Here is a 26329-nt window from a genome sequence, read left to right on the forward strand (position 1 = left end):
CGGGCTGTGGAGTCACCTCCGCACTCATCACCACCCTACGCAGGCCGGTCTGGGCGTGTTGCAGGAGCCCCAGTGCTTTCAGTTCTTCCAGGCGGCGGGGACCTGGAGGGTCGGGGAGCCAGAGCCTGGAGGGCTGACCCCGCAAGGAGAGGCGGGGCCCGAGGCGGGCCGGAGGGAGGAGGAAGGAGTCGGAGGAGGAGGGGACGCCGCGCCCCAGTGCCCTCGCCATCCAGTGCCCGGATACCCGGCCCTCGCTCCCCGCCCCCGGCCGCCGGCTCCCCGAGAGCCCTCACCCGCGGCTCTCGGCCCCCACCTCCAGGCCGGGCTCAGCACCCCAGCCCCGGTCGCGCCCCCTCCCACGTTCCCCTGTCCCGGGATCTAGTGCCCCCACCGCGACACCACGCCCCACGTTCCGCACACCGGTGGCTTCGCCCCTCCCCCAGGCCCGGCTCGCGTCCCCCCGCCCCCAGTCGTGTCCCAGACCCGGGATCTCCCCCTCCCCCCGCTCACGCCCGGCCCGGGTCCGCACCCCCGGCCCGGCCGCGCCCCGGCCCGCGTCCCCGCCCCCGGGCCGCGTTCCGGCGGCGCCACAGGCCTGCTAGGCGGGTGCGCCATGGGCAGCGGCAGCAGCCGGAGCGGCCGCGCCCTGAGGCGGCTGCGCAGCCCCGACAGCCGGCCGGCGGGGCCCGGCGGGGCAACCCCGGAGGGTGGGACGGGGCCGCCAGTCTCGGTGGCGGCGGCGGCGGCGGCGGCGGCGGCGGCGGCCCGGGAGGAGGCCTGGGAGGCGGCGGCGGAGGGGGCGGCCGGCCCCGGCCCCGGCCCCGCGGCGCCCCCCGACGGCGGGGACGAGACGCTTCGCCTGCTGGACCAGCTGCTGGCCGAGTCGGCGGCCTGGGGCCCCGGGGAGCTGGCCCCGCGAGGCCCGGCGCGGCCCCGACTCGCAACCGGCGCCGGGAGCCCGGTGAGTGTCGGAGCCCGCGGAGTCGGTGGGGCAGCTGCGCCGGTTCCTGCCCCGGAGCCCCCTCCCCGCCGGCCCGCACGCCGCGCCCTGTCCCTCCGGGGCCCCCGCCCTGTTGCCCTGTCCCCCAGCCCCCGCGGCCGTCCCGCCGCGCTCTCCCTGCTCGCCCCCTTCCCCTCTCTGCCTCCTCTGGGTGCTGGTCTCACTGCCTCCAATTTGGGGGGTGACAGTGCTGTGCTGGCAGCAGCCTTAAAAGGCAGGGAGACAGACATCCCTTAGCAGAAATGCATCTCCCAGGCTTGCTTCTGGCCAGAGCTTGCCTTTTTTTCCTTTTGGAACTGCGGCTCCTTCCAGCCTAGGTAGGGGCTGGCCAGCGGGGCTGCTTTCTTCTCAGGTACCTCCCCCTTGGCCATTCCCCGGGCACTGTCGGAGGAGGATGCTAAGAGGTGGGACCGGTAGCCAAACAGTGTTTACAAAGGCCCCTCGCGTCAGACACATCAGGATCTTTGCCTTGTGGTCAAGCAGTTTGCATACTACTGGCTTTTTTTGAGATGCTGTGCAATTTCTTTTTGGCTTCCCAATTCTCTCTTCCAGAACACTTGTAATAACATCCCCGCTGTTCTAGAAAAACAATAAAAGTGAGCACTCTCGCATGGCAACAGCCTTCACTCCAGCAGAGCTGAATGAACAAGATCTATGATATCAGCTCCTGGGCTTGAGGAGGATGTCCAAGGCAGTTCCCCCCCTTCCCCGGAGTCCTGCAGGCTTTGCTTAACAACTGCTGGGACCAGAGGGAGGTGTCTTCCGGGGCAGCCACCAAGCAGTGGAATCCTGGAAGCTCCTCAGTGAGGTGGGGAGGGGTGGGTGAAAAGGATTGGGCCAACCTGGGCACTGCAGGGTCTTCCTCCCCTGTCCTCCTGCCCAGCCCCTGCTGCCCTCCCAAAGTGAGCTGCAGCAAGTGGGACCCAATTATATAACAAGATTCCTTTAAGATTACATCAGAGTTCCATTATATAACCCTCAAAATGGATAAACAGTTGAGAAATTTTGGGGGAAATTCTGAGACGGCATGGAAGCAATCTTTTAGGGATCAGTTGTCAAGTGCTTTGGAAACTTCAGAAGCGAAAATGGAAAGAAAACAGAGAGAATGGATTTCCCTCCCCCGTCCCCACCCCCATTCGTTGAGTATCACAGCAACTCCTAGGGTGCATGGGCTGCCTTACTCATTCTTTCAGTCATTTCTCAGGTATTGCTTGAGCACTTACTGTGTGCCGGGCATCGCTCTGGGTGCTAGAGATGAACACTGACGGCATGCAGTCCTTGCCCTCAAGAAGTTGACAGTGTAATGGGGGAGAGGGATCTGCAAACAAAAAGTAGAATACCTGTGGGCAGCCTGTAGAGAGAGTCCACAGGAGGAGCAACTGGTCCTCTGGAGAAGTCAGGTCGGCATACCAGCAGGACAGCACTTGAGCTGGATCTGGAAGGGTCTGTGGCCCTAGCCAGGCAAACAAGCAGCGAAGGGCATTTGGGCAGAGAGAAGCCTGCGAGCAAAGGCAGTGCCGGCCGGGGCATAGGGTACCCAGGGTGTGGGTGGGAGCACGGGAGTTGAAGAGGTTGGGAAGGGTGAATGCCAGGCTACGGACATGTCACTCTAGGAGTATTCCCTGCTGAGGAGTTTGGACTTTACCGTAAAAGCCGTGGGTATCTTTGAAGGACTAAGGGGAGTGACATTTTGTGTCTTAGGAAGGTTGGACCAACAGCCATGGGGAGGATGAACCGGGCAGAGTAAGGACTAGGGGCAGGATGTCCAACTGGGGCTGCTTCAGCGGTCCAGACGGGCAGGTGCTGAGGGCAGCAGCGCAGTGCGAGGACTGAAGGGGATGGAGTCGAGAGACTAGGAGGTGAAGGCAGCCCGCTGGGGTCGCTCTTTTGGGTGCGGATTGTTTGTAGCTTCTGTACCATAGATGTTTCTTTTTTTTTTTTCTTGCGGTACGCGGGCCTCTCACTGTCGTGGCCTCTCCCGTTGCGGAGCACAGGCTCCGGACGCGCAGGCTCAGCGGCCACGGCTCACGGGCCCAGCCGCTCCACGGCATGCGGGATCTTCCCGGACCGGGGCACGAACCCGTGTCCCCTGCATCGGCAGGCGGACTCTCAACCACTGCGCCACCAGGGAAGCCCCTAACCATGGAGTTTTTCTGCTCTTATTGTGTATATGTTCCAAATCAAGGTAAATTTTTCCCTTACATTTTGGTAGAAGCAACTTTAAGTTAAATATTTTTTTTTTTTGTCTGTGAACCATAATACTTTGTAATGAAACACTAGGTAAGAGGATTTTCACTCTGGATTGTAAATTTAAGAAAAATTATGGGCAAATTTGAGGTAAGACACAAATGTGAAGGATACAGTAGTCTCTCTGCACTGGGGCTGTGTTACAAATCCCCATGTCCAAGAAATAGGATCTCAGGGAGAAAATGGGTTGAATGAGGCCAAGGCCGCTGGGGAACCCGTGACAGTCTGTGTGTGGATTTACATTCACTGAAATACAACTACTGAGACACTTCCCCAAATAAAGAGCATTTCCATGACATTCCTAGTTTCCAGTCCAGTTCCATAAACTCTTGGTACCAGTACATGTCAGCTAGAAAGAAGTCTTTCCCTTCATGCAGTTTTAAGTTTGGGTGCGTGTTCACTGCAGAGACGCGCATGAGATGTTCGGTTTCCTGTCAGATGACGTGCACAGTAAAGAAGGGGAAGGAGGCTTACGTCCGTTGGGCACCTGCTCTGTGTTAAGGACTGAATTAGGTACTTCCTGGTCATTGTCCCACGTTCCCCTCTTCAAACAGCCTTTTAGATGAATAGTGCTTTCGATTTTACAAACAAGGCCATCTCAGTCCCAGGAGATTGATAACATACCCAAAGCCACACAGCCAGTAAGTGGGGGTAGCAGAGTTTGTAGCAGGCCTGCCGGGCTCCAGCCCCTCCGTAGACAACCTGGAACGTTCCATGCCTTTTCCATTTTCCAGATGTCCAAGTCACAAGGCAGATCCCGCACTTCCAGTGCTCTGCTCGCAGTGGCACTAATGCCTGGCCCGTTTTTCTTTACGATTTTTTTTTAACGTTCAGTAATCCCTAGCATTCCCCAAGCAAACTCATCAAGAACCTGTATTTTGTCTGATAAAAGTACCACCCATCTTGCCCTCATAATACCCCCTGAACGTTACTTTCGGCAGCCTCCTTATTCATTCAGATGTTTAGGTGCTTAGGGGTCATACAGTTTTTACTAAAAGTTGTGAGACTCCCAATTATTCACTTAGTACATCTGTCACCAGCATCCTTTTACTTGAGCATTTTCATGAGCCCCTGCGTGTAAGCATGTTGCTGGTTGCACGGGGGCAGAAGCAGAAGAACAAAGAGGCAAAAGACTCAGAAAGAGTCCTTTCCCCATCCTGTATCAGGTTTGATTCCTGTGAAACAGAGGGCTTTGCAGTTCACTTACAGTCACTCGGAAATTGTTCAGATGTTGTAATGCAGCTGCTATTTATTCAGGCTATTCTAACAGCCGGCTCCTTACATCCATTGCTTTGCTTAATCCTCATCAGAATAAGTTCCTGCCAAATTGGTGTCGCCTCCCCGCAACTTCGTGTCGGAGGGGAGTGTACAAGGCCCAGAGAGGTAGTTCACTTGGCCAGTATCGTGCAGTTTGAAAGAGCCAGTCAGAGTCGTTCTGACTATACCTCTGTAGAGCACTGTATATACTGGAATTTTAACTGAGTGAATTTGCCATCAGGAGGGATTCTCACTTGTTCCCTGATTCCTCTGGTGCTCAGTTTTTCTCTGAGATAGGTCTCCATACCCCGGCTTCTGTGATTGTGTACAAGATGTGTTCCAGTCTCTAAAGATGTGTTCAGCCCAGAAAAGGTTATGCTTACTTTTAAGTGTTTGTTTTTGAAGTTAGAATAGGTAATATACATGCACGTGAGAAAAAAAAATTGTTCTTGGTTGTTCTCTGCAATAAAATACTTAAAATGATCTTATTCATGAGAGATGTGGGTTTTTTTAAAAAAATATTTTATTCATTTATTTATTTAGGCTGCGCCAGGTCTTAGTTGTGGCATGTGGGCTCATAGTTGTGGCACGTGGGCTTCTTAGTTGTGGCATGCATGCGGGATCTAGTTCCCTGACCAGAGATCGAACCTGGGCCCCCTGCATTGGAAGTGCAGAGTCTTACCTACTGGACCACCAAGGAAGTCCCACATGAGAGGTTTTAAATAAAAAGATAAGCCCTATATTAGCTTCACTCTACAATTGTAAAGGAATATATGCTCATTGCAGAAAAATTGGAAAACAGAAAAAATATATAATAAAAAAATATAGAGAAAAGGAAATAAAGATTGCTCATAGGGCTTCCCTGGTGGTGCAGTGGTTAAGAATCCACCTGCCAACACAGGGGACATGGGTTCGATCCCTGGTCCGGGAAGATCCCACATGCCACGGAGCAACTAAGCCCGTGCACCACACCTACTGAGCCCGCGCGCCTAGAGCCCATGCTCCACGACAAGAGAAGCCACCGCAATGAGAAGCCCACGCACCACAGCGAAGAGTAGCCCCTGCTCGCTGCAACTAGAGAAAGCCCACGCGCAGCAACAAAGACCCAACGCAGCCAAAAATAAATAAAAAAATAAAGTTCCCTTAAAAAAAAAGAGCGTAGTGTAGATATACAATTTATAGCATCCTTTTATTTAGCATTATAGTATAAGCATTTCTCCCATCATAATGTCTTCATAATTTGCCCCCCATCCAGAAGTAGTGTTATTTAATTAATCTCTTATTGTGAGACATTCAGGCTGTTTCCAGGTAGATTTTTTTGTTTGTTTATTTTTTGCCAATATTGAGAACCTTTTGTTTTTGGCCATGCCGCGTCGTGGCTTGCGTGACCTTAGTTCCCCGATCAGGGATTGAACCGTGCCCCCTGCAATGGGAGCGTGTAGTCCTAACCACTGGACCACCAGAGAATTCCCGTAATGTTGAGAATCTGAAGAAAATTGTATAGGCAAAGACCATACTGCATCATTAACAGATTAAAATGTTTCCCACTATACTCTTTAACTTACCAGCTGTCACCTGTTTTCATTTCTTTTGTTCTTTTTTTTTTACATCTTTATTGGAGTATAATTGCTTTACAATGGTGTGTTAGTTTCTGCTTTATAACAAAGTGAATCAGTTATACATATACATATGTTCCCATATCTCTTCCCTCTTGCGTCTCCCTCCCTCCCACCCTCCCTACCCCACCCCTCTAGGTGGTCACAAAGCACCGAGCTGATCTCCCTGTGCTATGCAGCTGCTTCCCACTAGCTATCTATTTTACGTTTGGTAGTGTATATATGTCCATGCCACTCTCTCACTTTGTCACAGCTTTTAAAGATATATATCATTGAATTATAACAGTCTTAAAATTTTTTTACGTAATCGATCTCATAAGCGGCTTTTCATGCTGTTGCATGATATTCTTCATTATTATTTTAATGATTGCAAAATATTTCATCAAGTTCACGTACTTTAATTCACTAAAGCATCTATTACTGTTCTAGGCTAATTTTCAACTTGTTCCTGGGCAGTCTTAGGTGCCCAAGGCAGAATTCCTTTCCCAAAGTCAGAAGAACTTCAAAATCAACAGTATTTTAGTGAGATATTGAAACTGAAAACTATTTAGGGTGGGAGAATTATGTGTGAAAATCTAAGGGTTTGGATTTGTCTTGTATTAAGTTATTTAATCAAATTGTGATTTTTTAAAAAAATGCAGCAGTATCTCTCTCAATCAGTGGTCTATTAATTAGAAAAACGTACCATCTAATATTGGTCTATCCATTCAACGTTTATTTTTTGAGCCCCTACGTGTGCCAGGTACTGTTCTAGGTGCTGGTTATACATAAGTGAACTAAACAGACAAAACCTTCACTAACCTTCGGTCATGGAAGTCCAACAGTGCACAAAGTAAAGTACAAAGAACAAAACAGCAGTAGGGGCTGGGGAGAGCAGGAGTGGTGGCCTGGTGCCCGGGCAGAGAACAGGGAGCCTTGTGGCCACCGGAAGGCCTTGGCTTTTTTGGGGGGGTAGGGGGTGGGATCATACCGGTGCCCCCTGCATTGGGAGTGCAGAATCTTAACCACTGGACCACCAGGGAAGTCCCAGGCCTTGGCTTTTACTTTGAATGAGGTAGGGAAGGCTGGAGGAATTCTGAACAGCGGATGGCATGATCTGGTTTGTTTGAAGGCTCACCCTGGCTGCCCTGTTGAAGACAGCCTGGGCTGGGATGGAGGGGCCAAAGCTGGGAGCAGAGCTGGGAAGCTTTTGCAGGAATCCAAGTGAGAAGAGGGATTGGTCTGGACTAGAGTGGTAGTGAGTGAGCTGGGAAGGACCGGTTGGCATATGGACCTAGATTAGAACTAGAGACAGCCCGTTTACTAATGGATTGGCTGTGGGTTGTGTGAGAAAGGAGTCAGAGGACCCCAAAGTGTTTGGCTTGAGCAGCTAGAAGGACGTAGTTGCCATTAACTGACATGGGAAATGTGGAAGGGGCAGGGTTTGAATGTTGTGAATCAGGAAGTTGTTTTAGAATATGTTGAATTTGAGGTGCGTGCTAGGCATCTACACAGAGAGATCAATTGAAAAGATCTTTGTAAGAGTTTGGCGTTCAGGGCAGAGGCTGGCTTTGGACTTATAAATTTGGCGGCCGTTAAAACATAGAAGGGTTGAGATTAGATCAGCCCACCAGTAATACTGAGGTCGGCTCACACCTGAGTGTGTGCCAGGTACTGCTCTGGGTGTTTATGTGTGTGACCTGTGTTCAGAGGTAGAGAAGATGAGGGGACATCCTAAAGGGAAGAAAACCAAGAGGATGCAGGTCTGGAAGCCAAGGGAGGCAAGTATGTCAAGGAGGAGGTAGTGACCAGCTCTTGTAAACGCTGCTCGATGGGACGAGTGAGGTGAAGTCTGAGAGCTGACCATGGAAGCTGGCGGCTTGGAGGTCCCTGGTGCCTTGGCCAGTGCCGTTTCAGTGGAGCGGTGCGGGAAGCCTGATGGGCTGGCCTTCATGGAGGCAGGGAACTGGAGAGTAGCCAAGGCTTTCAGGAAGGTTCTTTTTACAGTGCAGTGTTGGTGGGTAGCCATAAAGATGGCTCCATTAGGACACTGAATTAACCGTAAACTCTCAGTCCCAGAATGGGCTAGATAAAAGAAGTTTGGGGGATTAAACGTGCTAGTGAAATTCAAGGGTACCCTTAAAGAGGATATTCTGATTCAGTCTAATAGATATAAATTCAGTGTTTTTACTACCAGGTGATGATAATTCGTACTCCCCACCGCCACCTAATAAATCTTAGTCACTCAAGATCTAGGGAAGATCATTGTCTGTCTTCCAGGCTGAATGACTCCACTGTCCACCATTTTTGCAAATGCACTTTTGCATTTTGCTCTAGCGAAGGAGGACCAGGGTGCCTCTTTCTTGTCTTTCACCGTCAGCCAGGGATTCCCAGTAATCCTGGCTCACAGCTGCTGTGGGATGTGAAGGTGAAAACAGGCATCAAAATGGTTCCGTGGCCGGAAAGCAGATCCGCCAGAGGACTTTGAAAGTGACGGATACTCTAATGGACTTCTGGCAAAAAGCCACTATTTTGAAGACAGTTACCATCTGTCCGCTTTCAGATCTCTCGCAAAGAACACAAATTTAAGTGGCAGTAAGTGGCATTTGATCAACCTAGGAGTCATAGGAGAGTAAAGCGTCGTGCTGACCCCCAAGGCTCATACCGTGTTGGGGGAGGGTTGTGAAATGAGCGTTCCTCATGGAAGCCCTGGAGTGGAGGTAAGTAGGAATTATTACATACAAGGAGTTGAATAATCCCATCCAAGGCAGAAGTCTTCGCATCCAAGAAGACCTGACATCTGAGTTGGTTGTGAAGGATCGGTAGAATTTTCCAGCAGTCAGTAAAGGAGGGAGCATTCCATAAAGAGCGAGCAGCATGTAGAAGAACCCAGAGGGACCAAGTGCTTTAGGAGAACAGCATGTTGTCCATAATGGCTGGACAGCAAGGTGATGATGGCTGGACAGAGCGCAAAAGACAACGAGATCGGTTTGGGTCATGATTTCACAACCTTCTAGGCTAAAGGGTTGAACTTTATCCTGTAGGCAGCAGGGAGCTAGTGGAAATTTTGTGTTTTTTATTTTTAAATGATTATTTAAAAAATCAGAATAGGTAATATACATGCACATGAGAGAAAATGTAACAGGTACTCTGAAAGGAAAGTTTCCCCTCCACCCTGTCCCCCACTCTCTCCAGTTCACTTCTCCAGAGACGCCCACCTTATCGAGTCCTTGTGTCTCCTCCCCAGCCTGTGTTTAGAAAGACAAGGGGTGGCAGGAGGGCAGAGGATGAGAGGCGATGGCGCGGGAAGCAGGGTGCCCAGGTGGGAGATTCTGCAGAAATCCAGGTGAGAGACGATGCGAGAAGGCGAGGTGCACGCTGGTTGTGAGAGCAAGGGAAGGCGGGCTGCCGCAGAGGCAGCCGGGTTTCCTGCTGGTGTCGTAGCGTCGACAGCCATGCTCAGTGTTGTGCAAGTGGCTTTGGGGTGTGAGGCAGACAAGTCCGTGGGCCGCCAGAAGCTCAGGTCCACTGTACAAGGTGGTTGGAGCTGGCACGTAACTCTGTGAACTTCAGCATCTAGATGGGGCGACGAGGGAGAGCATGTGGGTGGGAGGAGAAGAGTCCTGAGCTGGAGCCCTGGAGAACTCCAGGAGCCGGAGGAAGACGCTTCCTCTCAGGAGATGTACGGAAACAGCCAGATCTAAAAGTGTTTAGAAGCGCTTGCCTGGAGATGGGGTCAGAGGTGTGACCCCAGAGGGCTCCCTCCCTCTGTGGTTCCGGGATGTGGGCTTCGTCCATGGTGGGAAGCCTGACCGTAGTGAAGGTTGGAAGCGGGGTCTCCCGCGCCTTGCCTGAGGCCGGGCCCCAGCGGCTGGTGCCGAGTGCTGGTGCGGGGAGGTGGGGGAGCGAGGTGGCTTGGGCGTCCCTGCAGCGTCTCAGTGAGGCGCTGAGGAAAGTGAGGTGCTGAGGAGGGCTTCCTTGCCAGGAGCTTCGGGCTGCCCCAGCGCCTGGGACAAGCCCTAGCTGGACTCCGGTGCGGACGGTCAGGAGTGGTTTGTGCAGACGGAGATTCTCAGCACCTGAGTGCTAGGAAGGCGGCCTCCAGCCCAAGGCTATCATTCAGGTTCCCAGCAGACTCGGCCGCTTCGGTTCCTTCGCAGCTTGAGAATCACAGATTGCTGGAGCTGAAGGGACCTTAGAGACCACCGGGGCTACCTTCTCATTTACATCCCAGGCCTTTGGGTCCCAGCAGGGTGATTGCCCAAATCCCCAGCAGGAGGATCCACGCCAGGTCATCTGCCTCCGGGGGTGAGGATCCGGCTGCCCATGTGAAAATGCGTTTGCAGGTGCTTCATAAGGTGTTATAACGCTGTAGATACGTAATTTATCGTTATTTTCCTTCAGTCCCACCCTTTACCTTCTCCAGGTCTCCCCGGCCTTTTGTCTCTGGAAGCACTTTACTGAAGCAAGGCCTGGTGAGGGGAGGTGGGCGCGCTAGGACTGGTGGCTTCAGAGTCAGAGCCTCCTTTTGCAGAAGTCCTTTGTCACTTTAGGAACGCAAAGCAGCCCTCCCAGCAGAGTCCACTGGGCCTGCAGCGTGTGCTGCCTGGGAAGCCATGAAGTGGAGCCGTGTGGGGACAGTAGCGCCCCCGGGGGTGAGAGGACTGAACCCGACTGGGAGAGTGCTGAAACCTGCCGAGGCCGGGAGATTCGGTACCGGGAGACCGAGTTCACTCTTCTCTCCACTGCAGGTGTTAACATTTCCATAATGAAGCATAAGCAAACCTGGGCTCCACAGAAGGACAGTTCTTAGAGAGGAAGGGGGAAGTCTACTGATAAAACACAACAGGCTCGTCGTGCAGCGTGAAAGAAGCCAGGCAAAGAAGGGTGCATGCTGTCCGACCCCATGTCTTTAGGCTTCTAGAGAGGCACACGGGTGTGCGGTGACAGGGGCCGACTAGTGGCCGCCTGGAGATGGGAGGGCGGAGGAGGGAAGCAGGGAGCATCACCGGGGGTGACGGATGTGGTTCAACAGTGGACACACCTGTCAAACCTGTCAGATTGTATTCTGCAGATGCCTGCAGCTTGTTCCAGGTCAACTATATATATTATTGATATGGGTACTTTAAGAGTTAAGGGGAGAACTCTTTAAACAGAAGAAGCAGGATACACATATTGTTAAATAAAATATTCAGTGGGTTTTCTAAAGATTAACCACTGATACTTCACTTTTTTTCAAAAAACCCTAGTTGTAAGAGTCAGAGGAGACTTTTTTTTTAATTAATTAATTTATTGATTTTTGTCTGCGTTGGTCCTCATTGGTGCACACAGGCTTTCTCTAGTTGCGGTGTGCGGGCTTTGTTGTGGAGCACGGGCTCTAGGTGCGCAGGCTTCAGTAGTTGCGGCTCGCGGGCTCTAGAGCGCAGGCTCAGTAGTTGCGGCGCACGGGCTCAGTTGCTCCGCGGCATGTGGGATCTTCCTGGACCAGGGCTCGAACCTGTGTCCCCTGCATTGGCAGGCGGATTCTTAACCACTGCGCCACCAGGGAAGTCCCAGAGAAGACTTTAAGAAATCATCTTACTGAGTTCTTCCTCAGATGTTTTCTGCTTCTGGTGTGAGTTTTTCAAAGCCCCCCTAGGATCTCGAGTGATGACACATCACATCCTGCGTTCAGCCGGGTTCCCACGGCCCCAGTCCAGCCGCCATGGCCTCCCCGGGGTCCCGATGTGGCCTACCGAGCAGGAGGGGCAGGCTTCCTGCTGGCTGGGAGCTTGTGTCTGCACTAGGCCTGGAGCAGCCGCCAGGGGCTGCTGTGTCTTTGCTTTTCACAAGCTCCCGAGCTGCTTCAGCAAGTTGGATCTTCTGGGAGGCCTGCCTAACACATTTTGCGTCTGAGAAAGTCAAGTTAAAGGCTTAAACTGACGAGAGGAAGAACCACACGTTCAAACCACAGAGAGAAACACAGGTAAAGAAATGAAAGATATAACAAAGCTGAGCTGTCAGGGAAATTAGAAAAGAAAGAGTATGGCCTTCTGTGCGAGTGCAGGCTTGGGGCGTCCAGTCCACGTACCTGATGCGCCACATCATCGCGGCCCTGCAGCTGGCAGCGTGTCCCCGTTAGTAGTGAGTAGAGCAGCGCAGAGAAGTGGAAACTGGCTGACGATGCAAATGTTTGATTCCGATTTCTTGCTCCCTCACTCAGTTGCCCTCCTGATGGGAGAAACCATATATGTAACAACTCTTACAAAACCTGGTGATGAGAGGAAAAGCCCCAGCAGGTGATGGCAAAAGCTGGTTCCAGCAGAAATGGACAAGAGGGAACTAGGGCCCCTATTGGATGACTTCATAGAAAACAGCTGAAGGGTAGTTGAGTAAAAGGATTACTTTACTTCTCTGTTGTCCCTGAGAAAATAACCAGCCTCAGTGGCTGAAAACTGCAGGGAGGAAGATTGGTGTCAATATTATACGAGAGAACTTTCTCATGTGCCCAAGAAAATTGAAAGGAGGCTCTCAAAGAGATATCTGTGCACCCGTGTCCATAGGAGCGTTGTTCACAATAGCCAAAAAGTGGAAGCCCCCAGTGTCCCTTGGTGGATGAATGGATAAACACAGCGTGGTATACACGTGCAGTGGAATATTATTCAGCCTTAAAAAGGAGCGAGGTTCTGGCACGTGCTACAACACGGATGAACCTCGAGGACATTACGCTGAGTGAACTGAGCCAGGCAGAAGAGGGCGAATGCTGTATGATTCCACTCAGGTGAGTTGCTAAAGGACCCATTTCTATCGGACAGGAAGTACAGTGGTGGTTGCTGGGGTTTGGGGGATGAGAGTTGTTGTTTAATGTGGACAGGGGTTCAGTTCTGCAAGATGAAGTTTGCGAGATTGGTTAATGTACTTCACTCTACGGAACTGTACGCTTACAAATGGTTAAGATGGTAAACTTCAGGTTAAGATGGTTTAAGGTGTGTGTATTTTACCACAATTAATTGTTTTTTGAATAAAAAAAATTAAAAAGAATTTTCAGCTAGTCCGAGCTGCCTGAGCAGGAATGGGCTGCTTCAGGAGGTGGTGGAGGTGAGTGCGTGTGTGTACGTGTGCACGCACACGTGTGCGTGCCTGTGTGACTTGCCCTCCTCTCTCTCATCTTCGTCGCCCCTCCCTACCCTCTGTCCCTCTTCCCATTGTGAATTCCTTGCTGACTTGGGAGTCATCTCCTCTTCATCTTTACACTCCCCAAAGGCACGAATATTCAAAGGAATATGCAGGGAATACTGAGTCCCCGGGGCAAGATCACTAGCCATAGCAGACACTAGCCGGCCCCACAGGTACCCCTGGGAGGAAGGTGTGCACCTTCGCTGCGCAGCCCACCTCCGCGTGGAGAGAGCGCCAGGCAGGCAGGACAGGCTCTTCTGGCCAATGCGTGGGGGTGGCTGTAGTGGCAGGTGGCTGCCGCAGCCCATGCCACAGGGCTTGTGTGGCCAATGCATGGGGGTGGCTGTAGTGGCAGGCGGCTGCCGCGGCCCATGCCACAGGGCCTGTGTGGCAGGACACACCCAGGCTTGCTTCTGCTAACCACCACTAACGAACATCTCCCAAGAAACACATCAGAACTAGGTTCTCAGGGAAGCGTATGCTGTCCTGGAACCTCTCAGGCCTTGAACACCAAGGTCTTCCCTGCGCTCTCCTCCTCACGCCTTCAGGTTCTCTTCTAGCAGGGCTGTGTCAGAGGCTACTCTGGGCTGGACGTTGGGTCAGATGTTCGTAATGGTGTTTACTGGTCGCTTACAGGATAGGCATTGTACTAAGGATGAGACAGAAGAGAAAGAGACAGATTATCTTTCATATCTCTGCAGCCCTGAAGGCTAAGTACCTGTTACACAAATGAGTAAACTGAGGGTTAAACTGCACAAAGTTTATAGCCCCCAGTCTGTGCTCTTATCATTTTGCTCATTGTTAACATGTCTAAGACTTAACTTCTCTGGTGACATTGCACCTCAAAAGTATAGGGTGTGGGTCTCCACAGCAGCTGACAGAGCACTGGGCACACTGGGGTACTGATGATTGATTAATCCCTGGCGATTGATTAATCCCTGGGATTAAGCCTCAATAGGAAGATGGAGGGGGACTTTAAAAACGAATTTGGAGAGAATGTAAGCAGATTCCTGTGGGGGCAAAAGCCCAGTTCTGCCTATTGGTGGTGTAGGATTATGTGCACAGGGAGCACCGTGGGAAGGAAGCTCATCCTGCTCTACTGTTAAAAGGAAAAAACAAAACCTTTAAAACTCCCCAATGTCTGCAGACTACGTCAGAATAAGACTCTTGATTAATCATTTATTTAGGATTAGTATCTCTCTCCCATTTGTTTGTCTTTTTGTGTTGCTTCCAGAGAGACTCTCTCAGTTTGACCTTCCGGGTAACTGAGCTTCTCTTCAGCTGTGTCTAATTTACTCTTCAGAACACCTCCTGAGGTTTTACTTCCTTCCATCGTAGATGGCATTTCCAAAATGTCTAGCTGGTTATCTTGCACAACAGCTTATTCTTGTTTGGCTGAGACTGAATCATTCTCCTTTTAAAGTCACGTTCAGTCTGCTCGAATCACTTTTTTCTCAGGTTTAATTCTTTGAACTGATGAGTTTGTTTCCTGCCTCCACGTGTCACAGAGGAGGGTCAGGATATGCTCCTGGTGAGTGTGGCCATCGTTAGTGGTCTGGGAACAGTTTCCTGTGCTTCCTGGTGTCAGCGGCTGCCCATGCTACCCCCCCTCTCCTGTCCCAGTCTGGGGGATGCACCTCTGTGCCCTGTCATTTGCACAAGCAGGCCCCTCCTCTCTGACCCTTGCCCCAAGGCCCTCTCCTGCTCTGGTGTCTGTCTCCTCTGAACTTGGAGCCCCCAAAGCTGCTGCTTTGTCCAGCAGTCCCCTCCTGTGTGTGCTGGGGGCTGTGGTTTCCTCCATCGATCTAACCCAGTCTGTCTTCCAACAACCCCTACTACCGGGCTTCCCTGGTGGCACAGTGGCTAATAATCTGCCTGCTATGCAGGGGACACGGGTTTGAGCCCTGGTCCAGGAAGATCCCACATGCCACAGAGCAACTAAGCCTGGTCACCACAACTACTGAGCCTGCACTCTAGAGCCCATGAGCCACAACTACTGAAGCCCGTGTGCCTAGAGCCCGTGCTCCTCAACAAGAGAAGCCACTGCAATGAGAAGCCTGTGCACTGCAATGAAGAGTAGCCCCCGATCGCCGCAACTAGAGAAAGGCTGCGTCCAGCAATGAAAACCCAATGCAGCCAAAAAATAAATAAATTTATATATATAAAAAAAAGAATATGCCTGCCAATGCAGGGGACATGGGTTCGAGCCCTGGTCTGGGAAGATTCCACATGCCACAGAGCAACTAAGCCTGTGTGCCACAACTACTGAGCCTGTGCTCTAGAGCCTGTGAGCCACAACTACTGCCTGCTCGCTTAGAGCCTGTGCTCTGCAACAAGAGAAGCCACTGCAATGAGAAGCTTGTGCACCACAATGAAGAGTAGCCCCCGCTCGCCGCCACTGGAGAAAGCCCGTGTGCAGCAACAGAGACCCAACACAGCCAAAAATAAATAAAAATTTAAAAATTTATATAAAAAAAAGCTCTACTACTTTCTAGTCTTGCAGTACTGTTAGAGATTTGTGAGTTGTTTTGTTTGGTTTGTTTTGTTTTTTGCTTATGGCCTTTTCTGTCATTTCTAAGGATTTGGGATGAAAGCGGGAAGCGGGCCTGCATGTTTGGTTTACCATTGTAATCACGGCTTCTGATGACCCGTGCACTTGTAGTCCACACCTCGGTGTCTGGCATTGGATTTTTCTCTAGTTGTGTCATCACGCTAGTTTTTTTCTGCCCAGCTGTGAGCTGCTCTGGGCAAGGACCATATCCTGTATGGATAATAGAACATGGCGCACAACAGGGCACATGGACTTGATGAATGCTTATTCACGACCTCTGACGACTCCGTGTATTTGCATATGCAAATATGTTCCTTATCTGAAGTGCCCTTCCCCTCTTTTCCACCTGGTAAACCCCTACTCTTTCAAAACTCCAGCTAAAATGTCACTCTTGCCACTCTTCTTGGAAACCTCCCATGGTGTTTTTCCCATTCAGAGTTGGTTTCCCCTCCTCTCCCAGCCCTTTATAACTCGGCTACATAATTTATCACATAGCATCGCATTGCATTTTTATGAGACTCTCCCCGTGAACTGTGAGCTCCTTGAAGACTGGGTTCTTGACAGTCGTGGCCTGTCCTGGGGGGCACTGCTCGTGCCAATGGGAGATCTTGTGCACAAAGCAGGCTGACGTCTGGCTGGGACATGGCCTTGCTCAGCTTCATGGGTCAAAGGCTGGTGTCCACAGTGCCCTCAAGTGCCTTATGCTGGGAACATAGTATGGAAGGTTATTCAGACCCCTCTGCTGCTGAAAATAATATACTGGATATAATTAATGTAGTAAGAGTGTCTTTGAAACATTAAGTGGCTGGTGAGATAGTGAGGAATTACCAGCCCAGATCCAAGAAAGGCAGAATCAGAGATGCAAATAAGACGTTGGGCTGCATGTGCCTCAGGTGAACTTGAGCTTTGGGGCTGATGGTGTCCAGCAGTAAAGGGAACAGAATTTAGGGCCCAATGAAAGTTATAGTAGATCCTTCCCTCATCAATCCAGGACCTTCGGGGGACGGCAAGGAAAAGTATCACAGCACAGAACAGTGAAGGAGGGAAGAAGAGCCACAATCTAGCTGCCTCTTCAGGTTTGCAGCCCCAGTTCCCATCACCCAGGTGGTCCAAAATGCCTGAATGCATGGATTTAATTTCAAGTGGCCCCAGACCAGGAGTGCCCCCTGGTGCCCGGACAGAGCAAGCTCATGTCCTCTCTGGAGGAAGGCATGTTCCTCTCAGGACAGAGACCACCCACAAAGTGTTTTCAAGGCTAATGAGCATCAAACAAGAAAAAATAACCAACCAACCAGAGAACCAAGTGAACACTAGAAGAAACAAAGACAACAAAAATAGACCAATGAAGACTTCAGTTGTTTTTTTGGATTACCAGACACAGATTATAATCAACTATGTTTATTTTATCTTATTTAAGGGAAATACCTTTGAAGGACCAGGACCTCTAGAAAGTGACCTAGCATATTTTAAAAAGAACCAGATAGAACTTGAAGAAATGAAAAATACAATAAACAAAATTAAAGATTCTGATGGTTTGGGTTAACAGGAAATTAGACAGAGATGAAGAGAAGATCAGTGCCCTGGAAGACAGAACTGAAGAAATGACCTACACAGAGAGACCAGGATCTGATAAAGGACAACTTGAGAAAAAGCCACAGCAAACCTAATATTACATTTGAAATAATGAAAACTTTTCCTTTCAATAAGGGAACAAGGCAGAGATGCCTGTTATCATTTCTTTTCAAGGTAGTACTGGAGGTCCTAGCCAGTGCAGAAGGGCTAGGTGAAAAGTGTGTTTCCCTTCTGGGACCAGAAGGGAAAAAATCAAATGGCCATTTTTCTCAGATAATGTGAACAGGAAGAAAGACAGTCCAAAAGCATCTACAAATAAGTTATTAGGACTAATAAGAGAGTTTAGTAAGACTGGTGAACACAAAATGTATATATTTCAATCATATATCTGCGGAAACAAACAGGAAGAAAATAAAATTTTATTTAAAAAAGGATAATATCAAGTATCTAGAAATTGGTCTAAAAAGAGATATCTATGACCTCTACAGGGAAAATAAGACTTCTTAAAAGACATTAAAGAAATCCTAAATGAATGGAGAGGTGTTCCTTGTTTTTAAACTGGAAGACTTGTTATTATAGATATCAAGTCTGCCTAAAATGATCTGTATATTAATTCAACCCCAACAAAATCCCCAAGGGGGACAAACTGACTGCAGTACACATATAAGGAGGTGCAAAGAACCGGGAAGAGTCCAGGCTTATTCTAAAGCTGTGGTAACTGAGACGGGGTGGTGCCGGCACAGGACAGGCATGGACCATTGGAAGAGTTTGCAGACAGACACGTGCGACGTCTGTGCACCCTTGACTGAGAACAGAGAAGGCACAGCTGAGCAGCAGGGCAGGCTGCCGGGCAGTGCTTACATGGACGTCAGGACTTCGACTCCTGGCGTGAGAGATGGGGACATGCTGGCCGTTAGCTGCCGGGGAGGTGGGGAGTCTCTTGGTGTGAGCTGTGTAGGTCACTCCCCTCTCCCAGCCTCAGCTTCCCACATGCAAAATAGGCGGATGGAACTAGACAGCAGGGGAGCCTTTCCACTTTCCAGCTCTGGTTTATTCAGCCCTGGGTTGAATGTGGTGGCCGTCTGTCAGCACAAAGCCAGGGCAAAGACAGGCTGCACCACTGCCAACCTTCTGATGCCTCCTCCTTTTGTCTTTCTCAAGGTGTCCCCGAAACGGAGCACTGAAGACCACCCAGAGAGCAGCAGTGTCTCTGAGTAAGTACAGGGGCGGGGGGTGGGGGGGAAGCACATCTCCACCAGAGTCACAGCCACCCTACCCCCCGCCCTCCCCACGCCTCTGCATCCCCGGCCCTGGCCCCGCCCATTCACTCAGAAGCTATTTGCAGTGGCTCATCTGTAAGTGAGGCACAGTCCTTGGCCTTCAGGAGTTTCCAGCCTAGAAGGATGGCAGGTGGGTCCCCCGTGATCCCATTACAGCGTTAGAAGGAAAACACATTTAAAACCCCTGGAAAGTGTCATCTGAGGACCCCAGGCCCAGAGACCAGGCCTTCTCTGTCTGCATGGCCCTGGGCTGTGGGAGGATTCCAGGGCCCCAGGAGCAGCCAGCACCGGGAAGCTGTGCGGGGGTGACCTTGGGCCTCTGGCTCATCGTGCCCTTGGCTTTCTCGTCTCTAATTGGCTCACGGTGATCGGCCCTGGGTCACTGGGAGGTAGGTGAGTGTGATGCTCAAGACCAGAGATGTGAAAATTCTGGCTCAACAGCTATTTTTATTACCAATTCCAAACGGCTCAGGGCCAGAACTTTGCCAGGTTCCCTTATTTAACAAACATTTGAGGAGACCTTCTCCCGAAGATTGGGGTCTCTTCACACGGGCTCAAGGGAGGTCTGAAAGGGGACAGAACTGCCGAGGGCTCGTGGAGGAGCTGATGTTTAAGTGGCTCGCAGGACACGTATTTTCACCAAGGAGAGAGGGCAGGTGCGTTCCAGGTGGTGGGCTCCACAAGCAAGACACAGGTCTGAACAGGACACCACGCACAGGCTGGTGACATTTAGCACAGGGTCTGGGGGGAGAAGGAGGGCCTTGAAGGCCAAGCTGAAACCGTGGGCCACTGCTGTCCAGTCAGAGGACGCTGGGGTCAGCTCTGGGAGCTGGGACTCCACCGTGGCCGCGGAGGTGAAGCAGTGAGCACATGAACACGGGCTCCGCCCCTTGCCAAGGCCAGCGCTTCACGCAGCAGAGAGGAGCATCCCTCCCGGTCCCCCCTCACAGGCCCTGCTCTTCACTTGTTTTGCAAACCGTCACAGGCTCCGCTTAGCACAGCTGCCTCCAGGTGGGCTCAGCGCCCCCGTGCACTCCCGTGCTGGACTGGGCGCTGTGTCTCGCTGCAGTGACCGGGCGCCAGGGCCGCCTCTGCTCCGCTGACCTGGACGCCCGAGCACGTGGCGCGGCTGAGGACCTGGGCCCGGAGCGGTGCCAATGGAGCTCCGTCCCGCCTGCATATTTCTACTGATTGTAAAGATAACTGGCAGTGACTTTCTTAAGTTTTCATCACCCCAGGGACTTTAGGAGGATTAAGTTCTGCCTCGAACAAATTAGCTGTTTCTTCTTATTTTTAAATGAATAGGTCCCTTCACCTCACATGCAAACTCCAGGACATCCCTCACTAGGAGTACTTCATTCATTCATTCATTCACTCCCTCAATATACTTTAGTGGGAGGGTCCTGAGTGCCACGCTAGGCCCTGGACTCCAGGCTGGGTGGGTCCCAGGCTGGTCCTGGCTCACTGGCGGCAGAGGGGAGAGCGTCATGAAGGTGAGACCAGGGCTGTGCCTCCCAGGAGCAGGCTCTGAAGCCATACAGGCCTGCCCCAGGGTCTGGACTGGCAGTAGCCGCCCTCCTCTGTTCCCCAAACTCGGGCTCCCCTGTCTGTAGGGGAACCTCTCTGAGGAGGGAGCGGCGGGTGTCCTGCCACCACGTCCACTGTGGCCTCTCACTGCCAGCGGCCGGCCCTGGGCTCCTCCACACAGCCAGTGTGCGCCTCCCTCCCCGCCCCCCAGACTGGGCGCACACAGAGCGCAGCCCACAGCACCCTCCTCTCCTGGTTCCTGCAGCGCCCACCCTTCCAGCCACAGACAAGCCCACCGTCCCCTTCTCCACCACCAGAACCCCTCAAAGCAGCGCTTCAGGGAGAAGTGTCCTAATGCATGCAGTTTACTTTGAAATGCATCCAGAAATCAGATAAAGTAATAGACATGGGATAAAGTAAACCCAGCAAAATGTAGCAGAAAAGTATTTACTTAATTTTTGAATCCACGATTTCAACTTTTCGGTATGCTTGAAAGTCTTCATAATAAAAGGTTGAAGAGGAAAATCCTCCCAAACTCAGTTCAAATATCTCCTCCTCAGAGACTCTCACCCTCCTCTCCCTCCGTGTCGACCTGGTGAGTCTCCCTCCTTCAGCAGTGCCGGCTCCAGTTCACACCACACCTGTACGTGTAATGCAGCGGGTACCTGTGACAGCCTGTCTTACCTCTTCACTCTCAGCCGCATCTCTGGGCCCTCACAGCACCAGGCCCAGAGCGGGTGCTTCACAGATGCAGCTGAAGGGAACGTTTGGTGTGAACCTGGGCCTGTGGGCCTTGACCCCCAGTCCTGACCATCCTCGATGTCGGCCACGCCCTTTCCCCAGGGTTGGGGTGTGGAAGCAACAGAGCTGAGCCAGCCGGGCTGGCTTTGAGGACAGGGCTGGGCTGGCCTGACCTGAAGTCTGTGAGGATCCGGTAGCAGAAGCCTAGGGCCTGTGGAGGGGAAACAGGGATTCAGGAGCCTTCTGTCTGCAGCTGCTGCTGAAATTTGCTCATTATTTATTCTGTAAATGCTTGTGGGATGCCTACTATAAGCCAGGCCTAGGCCAGGCACCCCGTTTTCCTAATGAGTAAACAGATGCAAGGTATGATTTGCCCATGGTCAAAGGGCCAGTAAATTCTAGACCCAACAGACAGTATAAATGACTCACCTCATTTTGCATGTGGCTCTGTAGCCCAATTATAATTGATTTGCTCTCTCTGGGGAAGAGTAATGGGTTTTTGTTTTGCATGACTTTAGGAATCTCTGACATAGTGAATTATAATTTAAACAAAGATTCAATTCTTGACTCCTCAGTCCCTCTAGGAACCATCTCTCCCTTTTAATGTCGTGCTCCCCTCCCCCAAGTAGGGGGAGACCCCACCTCGGTCTTCAGGCCCCCGGGCCGGCAGCCCCACGGCCGCTGGTGGACAGTGTTGCCCAACAGACAGGCTAGGATGGCGTGAGGCCGAGTGGAGCCCTGGCTGCTGGGGCTGCAACACCTCCTGTCGGCCTCCCCATCAGCCTCTCCTGCTGGCCTCCCTGTCAGCCTCCCCTGCCGGCCTCCCCCGTCAGCCTCCCCTGCCGGCCTCCTCATCAGCCTCCCCCATCAGCCTCCCCATCAGCCTCCCCTGCCGGCCTCCCCTGCCAGCCTCCCCTGCTAGCCTCCCCTGCCGGCCCTGCCTCCTCACCCCCTTTCTCCCCCATGTCCCAACTGCAGGGAGCGTCGGGCGCCTAGAGAGAAAGCCCTTGCTGAGCTGTGGGACCGGGTGAGGACGGTCTGTAGCCAGGTCGCCATGGGACCGTGGGCAAGGCATTTCTCCCCCATCCACAGAGAGGGGGCTGGCCTGGGTGACCCCAGAGGGCTGTGCGGGAGGCACGTGTCATCTCTGGGCTTGGGGAAGTGGAGTCCCGCCGTTAGACCCTCATCCTTGCTGTTCAGCGCTGGGGGCCTGTTAGGCGGCACACACCCTGAGGTGACAGTCAAGTGGCCCAGAGCCCAGCTCCTGCCCTGCATTCCGGGACAGCAGACAGGGCCCTGGAGGCCGCTCTGAACATGTCAGGAGTGTGACGGCAGTGATCAGGTGGGCCTTAGAGATCATCCAGCCCAGCCCCCCAGCTCACATGGCCGCACGTCTCTGGCTGGCAGGTGGGAGCTCAAGGTCCCTTAGCTGGCAGTGGGCAGCTCTGGCCTAACTCCTCCTTCAGAGGTAGCCCCTCAGGCTGGCAGCACCCAGTTCGGCCCAGGTTTCACACCCTCCCACCTGTCAAAGGTGCTGAAGGGGGCAAGGCCATGGCCAGGCACAGGTGGACACCGCCGTGGGACAGCCTGCAGGACAGGGAAGTCGGGGGCACAACAGAGTCCAGAAAGCCGGAGAGGGGGTGGGCAGCCGGATCCAGGCCGGTGGGAACCACTTCCAGGGGCCCAGGTGGCAGGATGAGGATCCGAGATTTGGTCACTTAATACACTGCCCAGCAGGTTGGGGGAGTGGCCAGGATCCTGACGCCCAATCCTGTCCCAGCGTGGCAGCTCCTGTGAGACACCCCCGCCCACCCAAGGGTCAGGCACAGGGCGTGAGTCAGGCCGATGGATAGTCAAGACACAGCTCACCTTTGCTGAGGGCTGGGCAGGGTGCAAAATTCAGTGTCACACGCTGTCCATGCATTAGCTCATTTATGCCTCAGAATGAATTTAAGAATACAGCTCTATTTTAGAGAAAATTATCACTGAGCTAGTAACTGGCAGAGCTGGGATTCAAGCTGGGTCTTCCCATCCCCGGGCCCTCACCCTTAAGCATCAGAGGCACTGGCTTCCTCACAGCGTAAGGTCTTGGGTAACATTGGGGAGATGAAACCAGAGAATCAGGCAGGGGCCTGCTGATGGAAGAGGTTGAGGAGGTGTTCCCGGGGCAGAGGTTTTCAGTTTTAGTTTTAGGATGGATCAGAATTCCATACAGGGGCCACCGTGGTTGTCCAGTAGAGATGTGGAGTTTGAAGGTAACATCTTGTTTCCCATGTCCATGTTTCTCACCCACAGAGCCCCAGGCAGCTGCCACAGGAGGCCTGAGAGGCAGTCAGCCATCACATACGACTACTCTGAGGAGGAGCTGATGGCCAGCATCGAGCAGGAATACTGCTGCTAAGGCTGGTGCTGCAGCAGCCCCGTGGTCAGCCAGCGGCCAGCGCGCCATTCCTCCCAGCCCCAGCCCCAGCCGACTGGGTCTCTTAGGAACCTAGGCTGGGTGCACACATCCCCCTGCCCTGCCCAGGGCTCTAGCTGGAGCTTAGCCACCTCCAACATGCAGTTACTCCCAGACCTTTCACAACTGCCCTCTTCAAATCCATATTCAGACAGTCCTGAACGTGGCCGGCAGCTGGCCATCATGCTTGCTGGCAAGAGGTGATCGGCTGTGCAGATCCAGGCCACAAGGAAGGCACAGGTGCTGCCCCACAGGTGCGTGGGCAGGTGACCTGCCGGATACCTGCCCCTCCTCTCAGTCTCTGGGGAGATCCGTCTACAAGGTTCTCCTGGGTCTTGAAATGCTTCCCCTTTCTGAAGGCCCACTTGCCACCTGCTCCGAAGAAGCCACTTTACTGAGCGTGGCTCAGACTGGACACTTTGCGAACTCTAACACACGTCCCAGAGGGCCCCAAGGAGGTTCCGCTCTGGAGGGCACACCCAGGAGGTATGCCTTAGCGAGCTGGAGGGAGTCACCCTCTGTTCTGCAAATGAGTCGCCTGGAGATGTTATTGAAATGCAGATTCTGATTCTGTGGGTCTCCAGCAGGGCCTGAGAGTCTGCGTTGTTTCTAACCAGTTCCCAGGCGATACCCAGGCTGCTGGATCCCAGCCATGCCTGGAGTAGCAGGGACCTTGTCTGAGCTTTAGGCCTGGCTGACTCTTCCTTCCCCGGTGCTGGAGGCTGCCCAGAGCCACGACCCACCCACCTCCCCAAAGAGAGGCCTGTGCCCCTGCAGTGGGTGCGGTGGGACAGGAGCCAGAGACCCCGGTTCTGATCCTCGCTCTTGCACTAACTTGCGGTCACTTCCCCCCTCTGGTCCTCAGTGAGTCCTGGAGGCACGCCCCGTCCCCCAGCTCTGACCATCAGGGATCACACAATCCCAGGCTTCCTCAGTCTCTCGTCCCCGTCCCCTGGGGGCACGGGACTGCCTTCCCTGCTGAGGGTGACCACTGGCCACACCTGGCAAGGGTCTTTAGGGCTGCCGGCTCTTCCCACCTGGAAGAAGGTAGAAAATCACAGCAGTGAGGCCAGGAGAGCCTTAGAACATTCCCAGCTGACTGATGAGAAAGCTGACACCCTGTGAATCAGGCAGGGCCTGGAGGCGAGTGCTTCTTGCACTAGACGTGCACAGAGGGCCTGCTGGGTGCCGAGTGCGGCCCCAGGCCTTCTCTTGGTCGCTGGGTGTTGCTTCTGAGCCCCAGCCTTCTGCTGTGGAGCTGAGTGTGGAACCTGCTCATGAAGGGGAGGGGGAGGAATGTGGCTGAAATAGAGGCAGGAAGAAAAACATCTCCATGTCGAAGGTGACAATGACACATCGATGTCTGGAAAAGTCTCAGTGCCACACGTGTCTCCTGGCTTCTGTGGTGGCGAGTTCCTCTGAGATGCTACAAAGCCCAGGGATTTAGAAAACACGCTCCGTTCCCAGCTCTGAGAAATGCTGTGCCCGTCCTCCTGGGGAAGAAGCCAGGCCACGGCCCTCCTTCTGCCCCTCGCACGAGTTCTCAAAGGGGCCCCGCCTGGCTCAGGTTCCCTCTCCTCACCTAAGGTGAGCTTTTCCAAGACACTCCCCTTTGATGTTCTGAAGTCTCAGAGCCACTTCTCACTGGGCTGCCATCCAGTGAGATAGCACCACTGGGTGGACGCCCCTGGGGAATTTCTGTTCAACCCCCCCCACTCTTTCTCACCTTATGAGCCCCTGCTGCTGTGAGCCCGGCCCTCTGCTGGATGCCAGGGTTCGTGTAGCAAGATCTGGTCTCCACTAGTGAGGACATGCTGTTTCTAGAGGTGCACCTGTAAACATGGACTCACGGCTGTCAAAGAACTGTAGCCAAAAGCCCTCTGAAGATCTAGCCTCTGTGGATTGGGGATGTGGTTCTTTTTCTGGGCTGGCGATAGTTAGTCAGGAGAAAAGCCTTCTTGGTTGCTTTTGAGAGGACAAATAACGTTTGAGGCTCGGACGTCCTGCGCTCTCCCAGGAAGGAAACGATGTAAAACCAGACCTTTGGGGTGGTGACACCTGGACCCCCGGCACCAAATCAGACCTTAACAGGTGGGCGGGGCTCAATTTTCTGGTGTGATGAAACCCCTCTGGAAACAAAAAGCTGCCTTTTCTGTGACGTGTGAACCCTGGGAAGGAGCAGTGACACATTTTAAGTCCTCAAGAGGTGGATGACATCCGATGGACACCCTGTGGAGCTGGTGCCCCAGGGTGTGCACATGAGACGGAAAAAGCGTGTGGTTTCGTGTGGCACTGAGGGCACCCGGCTGCGCTTTCAAGGTCCAAACCACCAAAATCGGGGGCCTGTGGTCGGCTGTCAAGAGTGGCACCACGTGGCAGCAAGGTGTCCACACAGCAGGGTGTCCGCTTGGACTGGGTGTCTCTGTCCCTGGAAAGTGGCGGCTACAAAGACCCCAGCCTGGGATAACTAAGCCCGAGAGGTTTAGGACTATTTTCAGGGAAGGGGAGAAACTGTAGAGGGAGGGGCTGACTTTTCTACTAATCTGGTGAGGAGAGGATTTGAGTGAAAAATAAAAATAACATGACCTTAGTAGCACAGGTTACAGACATGTTACTTTTTTTTTTTTTTTTAATTTATCCAACATCTACTTGAAGAGGGCGGGCTCCAGGCCAGGCCCTGTGCCAGGTGGGCCCTGGGGGATAAAATAAAGATGTGATGCGAGTGAGCAGAGTGAGGTGGGAAGAGCCGTTGCTGTCGGGGTTCCAGCATCCTCGCTGCTCCCCGTCCTTGGGCAGCTTGGGTGATGGGGATTGGGCTCCCCGGGGAGGCCCTGAAGCTTCTCCCTGCCCAACGGCGCCTCTTCCTCCGCCCCGGTCACTGGGAAGCCTGAGGGACAAACGGCCGTGCGCTGGGACCCCGCGGAGCCACGCGGATGAGAGGTGGGC

The 26329-nt window shown here is 52.8% G+C and overlaps 1 protein-coding gene across 1 annotated transcript; it reads left to right on the plus strand.

The window, feature by feature from the left end:
- The first annotated feature begins 613 nt into the window (after window positions 1-613).
- On the plus strand, window positions 614-26159 carry CYS1 (cystin 1). The gene is made up of 3 exons (XM_060027103.1): window positions 614-961; window positions 18539-18591; window positions 23221-26159. The coding sequence occupies exons 1-3, from the start codon at window positions 614-616 to the stop codon at window positions 23324-23326; spliced, it is 507 nt and encodes a 168-aa protein (XP_059883086.1). The 3' UTR covers window positions 23327-26159.
- Window positions 26160-26329: the final 170 nt, after the last annotated feature.

The sequence above is a fragment of the Delphinus delphis genome, chromosome 12, assembly GCF_949987515.2.
Source record: "Delphinus delphis chromosome 12, mDelDel1.2, whole genome shotgun sequence".
Lineage (NCBI taxonomy): Eukaryota > Metazoa > Chordata > Mammalia > Artiodactyla > Delphinidae > Delphinus > Delphinus delphis.